The sequence below is a fragment of the Narcine bancroftii genome, chromosome 7 (assembly GCF_036971445.1).
Source record: "Narcine bancroftii isolate sNarBan1 chromosome 7, sNarBan1.hap1, whole genome shotgun sequence".
Taxonomy (NCBI): domain Eukaryota; kingdom Metazoa; phylum Chordata; class Chondrichthyes; order Torpediniformes; family Narcinidae; genus Narcine; species Narcine bancroftii.
The window spans coordinates 170,611,512-170,617,511 of record NC_091475.1 but is presented as its reverse complement, the minus strand read 5'-3'; the positions used below and the strand labels follow the sequence as shown (position 1 = coordinate 170,617,511).

The 6,000-nt window shown below is 35.9% G+C and overlaps 1 protein-coding gene across 7 annotated transcripts in view; it reads right to left on the bottom strand.

Annotated features, from left to right (window-relative positions):
- Nucleotides 1-6,000, bottom strand: part of atm (ATM serine/threonine kinase) — a 225,143-nt gene that overhangs the window by 131,777 nt on the left and 87,366 nt on the right. For 6 of the 7 annotated variants that reach the window (XM_069891269.1, XM_069891268.1, XM_069891270.1 and 3 more), the window contains exons 20-21: nucleotides 4,918-5,064; nucleotides 3,574-3,649 (exon numbers count right to left, since the gene is read on the bottom strand). In XM_069891269.1, coding sequence (XP_069747370.1) covers nucleotides 3,574-3,649; nucleotides 4,918-5,064 — 223 coding nt within the window. Of the gene's footprint in view, nucleotides 1-3,573; nucleotides 3,650-4,917; nucleotides 5,065-6,000 lie in introns of those variants that run through there. The other variant, XM_069891275.1, reaches the window with a different exon arrangement.

Here is a 6,000-nt window from a genome sequence, read left to right as displayed (position 1 = left end):
TTTTATTTGAATTTTGAAGGTTTCAAAAACCTATTATGCACATTTTATTCAAAGTTGATCTATTCAACATCTCAAAAAAAAAAAATTACTGGGTGATTCTATTCTCTACTACATCCTGCAGTTTAAACATTATATAAAGACATCAAGTATCAAAGAAAATCCAACATATTTGGGCAAATACTGAAAGCAATTAAAAATAAAATCAGAAAATGCTTGAAGTACAACTGATCAAGCAACATCTATGGAAAAAGAAAGAACCAACATCAAAGACTGTCAAAATAAATTAAATCACTTGTTTATATTATTCACATATTAACTGTAACACATTCATGGAAAATATCTGATAAAATTATGGAATTGTTTAAAATTAAAAGATAATATTGCAATTAGGTCTTCTTCACAAGCAAAAAACATCCTTAAAAGTTGTTACATAAATCATGGTCCCATGTGTTGAGAATAAGTTATTAGTGAGGATGAAGTATCAGAGAGAATGAACAGGTATACCCGTTTCCAGGGAATGAATCGGATCAAGTGCACCCAAGTGTTGGCTGGGGAATATTTTGGTTGATAGTGAGCTAACCCAAGACTTATGATATAGACAAGGAAAAAAATCCAAAGTAATTAATCAGCTGAATGCCAATTTCAACGAAAAGAGGGTGGATCTGGCCCAGGTAAATTAGTGATGAAAATGAAAGGCAAAACTGTTGCAGAACAATGGAAGAGATGGTTGTGGTACAGTTCAGTTACATTCCCATGAAGATCAAAGGAAGAATACACAGAGATACAGAGCAAAATAAAGCAGAAACTTGCTGCAAATGACAGGTTATAAATATGTGACATCCATCGTGGAGTGGAGCCAGGTAAGGACTAAATAGATGCTGGGGGTAAATTTAAACTAGTATGCAAGTACTTTGCACCTATTTTCCCCCAGGGAAGGGAGTACTTCCAAAATAATAGTGAAGGTGGAGAGTGTTGAGATTGGAGATAAGTTAAAATTGCCCAGCAGAATTGAAAGTAGGTAAGTCACAGGAGTCAAGAGGATGCATCCTAGGATTTTCAAGGAAATATAGGAGAAAAATGTGAGGACATTGAAAAATTATAGCCAATGCTCTTTGAATACAGAGATAGTGACAGAAGATCCAAATACAGCTGAGCGACACCGGCGACACAAGGAGCATGTGGTAAGGGACCAAGACTATAACGGATCACAAGTCAACCTGGGAAATTAAGATCAATGATGCCTCTCTTCCGGACAGACAGAACACCTATGTACGGTTTGATGAGAAGAACAGAATGATACCAAAGAAAATTTCGTGTTCCCCAATGAACGGGCTTCCTGCATAGCCGCAGCCGAGATGAGGAGAATCCTAACCAAGGTGAAGCTACACAAGGTGGCGTGACCAGACAACATACATGGTCAGTTACTGAAGGACTATGCAGACAATTGAGAGGTATTCACAGACATCTTCAACACCTTACTGAAGCAGTCCATCGATCTTGCAGGTTTCAAGACAGCCACCGTCATCCCAGTACCCAAGAGGGCAATAATAACAGGCCTCAATGACTACTGCCCTGTAGAAATGACCTCCATCATTATGAAATGCTTCGAGTGCCTGCCTTCCAGAGATGCTGGACCTATTTCAAATCATCTGTAGAAGAAACCGTTCCACAGATAATGCTATAGCTTTGTCGTTTCACTCAGTCCTGGCCCACCTGGAACCCAAATCTGTATCTTGTACTCTAAAGTGTTCTTCTTTACTCTTATTCTCCAATTTTTTTGCAATTGAATTTAATGTACCATTTGTAAACTTGATTACTTTCTGTGTCTCTTGAATTAACACACCCAATTCTTCAGTTTGTTCTGGTGTTCTGTTCTTCCTACCAAAGTTTACAATCTTGTATTTTCCCACATTGCACTCCATCTGCCATCTTGCTAGCTCATGCAGCCTGTGAATGTTATTTTACAGATCATCTGTTCCTATTTGCTGACTTTCCCAGCTCGCTTTGTGCCTCGGCACCCTTCAGTACATTTCTTTGTCTTTTGTGTCCCATTAATATGAATTATGAACATCAAAGGATCCATGATTGATTGTATATATGTATGAAAGCCATTGAATCATACAGCACAGGAAGAGACTATTTCATCCTACCAGGGCAACTTCATCTACCACAGACTTTGTGGACTTGGAATGTGCCCTCCCCCACCCCCATATATATCGATTCAATTCCATCTTAAAGCCACAATGAAACCTGCCTCCTCCACATCTGCAGGCAATACATTCCAGTTTCAAACTACATGCTATGTAATCATTTTTATTTCTCATTTATAACATTTATAACATTTCTCATGCCTATTATGTTAAAGCTGTGACCTCTATGGAGTTTGATCCCACCATGCTGCTCATCATTTATTGTTTTACATTTCAGCCTTCTGCAAGGTGAATAATCCTGACCTCTCCAAGCGATCTTTCTACCTGATTCATTCCAGTTAAACTCCTTTGGACCCATCCCTGTAAACAGGCAACCAGGATAGAGCACAACCTCCAGCTGAAGCTGAATCAGTGCTTTGTAAAGATTCAGCATAACTTTTCTTCATTTATATTCTATTCTTCCCAATTGATGGTAGTTTCTGGGTTTATCCTTGTTCCCTTTTCTTGAACAAGCAACCACTTCCCAGCACTAGTTAAGTTTATTGTCATCTGATTGTACAAGAACAACCTGATGAAACAGTGTTCTCTGGTCCTCAGTGCAAAACACACAGACATACAACCATTCATAGCACACATAAAGACAAACAGTATGTATGAAGGACAAGTATTTTATCTATAAAAATAAGTAAATATTGTTTTGTACAGATGAGAACCTCGGATAGTTAGTGTGAGCAGTTCCTTTGATCATACAGCATTCTTGTGGGAAGAAGCTGTTAGCCTGGTGATGGTGGCTCTGATACTCCTGTACCTCTTCCCCGTCAGGAGCGGCTGAAAGATGCTGTGTTCAGGGTAGAAGGAGTCTTCAATGATTTTGTGTGTCCTCTTCAGACAACAATCCTAGTAGATATCGTCGATGGGGGGAGGGAAACTCCAATGATCCTCTCTGCCACAGTTTCTGGAACTTTAAGAATGATTAGAATTTCACTGAGATATAAATAACTCTAAGAGGTGAAGTGGGGATTGGCAGGATTGATGATGAGAGCCTATTATTGGTGATGGAGATCCCAGCAAGTCTCAGAATAAAGATTGGTAGTTCAAGATGAGATTATGATGCAGGTAATTGATTGCACATTTATGGAATTCTCTTCCTAATGGAACCATTGATATTGAGGTATTTGATATATTTGTGCCTGAGATTGATTGATTTTTGGGGACCAAGGAGATTAGTGCACAAAGTGATCTTCAGGTAGAGGATTGCCATAACCTTCTTGAAATGTTGAGCAACTTAAAGCTTACACTTGCTTATATTCTTTATATTTTTTATTGCAGGGTTTTATGGTGACTATTTGTACACTGTTATAACAGTTAATTATTCACATAAATTTGTTACCTGAATATAAACATACATATTTAATGAACTTACCTCAATCAGGGCTTTCATGCATCTTACTAGGGCAGTTCTCACTTGTGCATTACATTTTCCTTCTTTGCTTAGGTGCCTACAATAAATAATTAGGAGTCAACTATAGAACTTCTCCAGCAAACCTCAACAACAATTAATATCTCACCTAATTCTCTAGATTGTCTTCTTTCAGTCCGCTTATTCTGCAACAACATCCAATGATTATCACCCATAGGATAAAGATATAAAAATTCTGAAGATTCACTATGTTCTGAGCATTTTATGTCAATCTTAAGTGGTGTAAATACCTTCCTTATCCTTTTGTTCTTGAACCTCCAGTCAATAGAAACAGGACTTACACATACAGATGATCCTCTACTTATGATAGCTCAACGTAACGATTTTTCAAAGTTACGATGGTATGATTAAAAATTGTTTTATTCAGTGTGGAATTATAAAATAGGCTTTGTTTTAGAAACATTTGCCCAGCTGTAGGCTATGGTAAGTGGTCTGAGCATATTTAAGGTAGGCTAGGTTGTTTGGAAGGTACAGTATTCTTATTCGATTTAATGATTTTTTTCCACTTATGATGGGTTTATCAGAACGTAACTCCATTGTAAGTACAGGAGCACCTGTAATGACATAAACTCTTATTCTTCTATTCAGGGAGGATGGACCTGTTTTGGTAGGGTAGTACAACATGGGTACAATAACACTGAAATTAAATGACTGGTCTGAACTTCAGTTCTGGGCAAATGATTCAGATACACAAGTTTTAATCTCCTTAAAGCAAATAGGGAAATTAAATTTAGTCCAGTAAACAATTCCAGAATTTAAAAACTGGCATTGTAATACTAACAATAAAAAGATTCACTAAAGTCCACTTGGAATTCAATCTGTCACCCTTAACCTGTTATAGCTCTTAACACTATCACTCAGTTCATGCTGAATTAAGGATGGGCAATAAATTCTGGCCCATATCTCAGGATTAAAAGAAAACATTTAACTCAATACGTCCTTGTTCTGCAATCTCGTGAACCTAAAATGTAGTCTGTCCAGGAAAAATATATCTATTCTTGGGTACAGAGATAAAAATTGTACACATTACACCTTGTGAAATCTTATTAAAGCTTTGTACAACTGCAGCAGGGCTTATTTACTCTTCCATACTAACACATTACAATAAATGCCAATTTACCATTTACTTTCCTAATAGCTTGCCATATCTTATTTTGTATGAGTTCACTTCAAAAAGTAAATCAATTATATAACAGGAGAGAAAAGAAGTAGACATTTTGGTTTCAACAAAAATAATTACTTTTTTATAATCTGATGAAAGGAGAAAGTGCAAATAAGTTTACATGCCAGAATGCTGCAATTGCTTGGAGCAGTTTTCCACGAATTTCAGCCATTTCATATGAATCCAGACCATGTGCTGACAGTAATGGAAGAATGTGCGTCAGTATCACTGAACAAACTTCTTGATCGCAACGATATGCAGAACACAAGTCCCTGAAGAGCACAGAAGCTGCAATTACCATGGTACATTTTGCAAATAAATACATGTAATTCATTTATCTATAACTATTAAATAGTTATAAAAGGAGGTAAGTTGTAGAATTTTATGTAAATTTGAAAGACAAACAAATCATTCTGGGTTACACTGAGTATTTATCCAAAATGAAGAAATTTTAAATTAATCACATTTTACATATTGATAATTCATCAAATACACTATCCATTAGTTTAATGATAATGTACTTTTATAAACTTCTTCAACAAACGGGTCAAACAGTTTTTTTTTGGGAAACAAACTTTTAGAAGTACTATCGTCCCAAGAAATCAACTATCATTCAGTCCATTAGAATAAGATACTTGCTAACAAAATCTACTTGGGAGTTAAGTTCTGATATTAATCAAATACATGTTTTAAAAAAGAGAAAACATTACTTAATTAAAGTTCACAAACTTGGACTATTACATCTTATTTTTGTTTCATAAATGTTTTGCATTGAATGATTTACATGGAAAATTGCCTCTATTACCAGACAATTCGATAGTATCTCTTTAAGAGATATTTGCAACAGTATATTTTTTCATTCATCTTGCTGGGGTAGCACATTAGGTAACTCAATGCTCTGAATTTCAAGTATATAGTATAAGTCGTTACGAGCCCAAAGGACTCGAAAACCAGCAGCAACAGAAATTCACCAAGACAATGGTGACTTAAAAAAAACTGGTTTTAGTTTCTTAATACATAATAATAAGATCAATACTTAACTTATTACTATTAACTTAACCCACTTCTAATTCTAAGCGTACATGTATATAATGCTTATGTGTTCATAAAAGTTACTTTTTCACCGTCCAATCATTCACTTTCACTTCTCCAAGAATCAGGTAATCTTCCATACTGTGCACAGAATTCACCAGGTCCTGGTGCTTTAA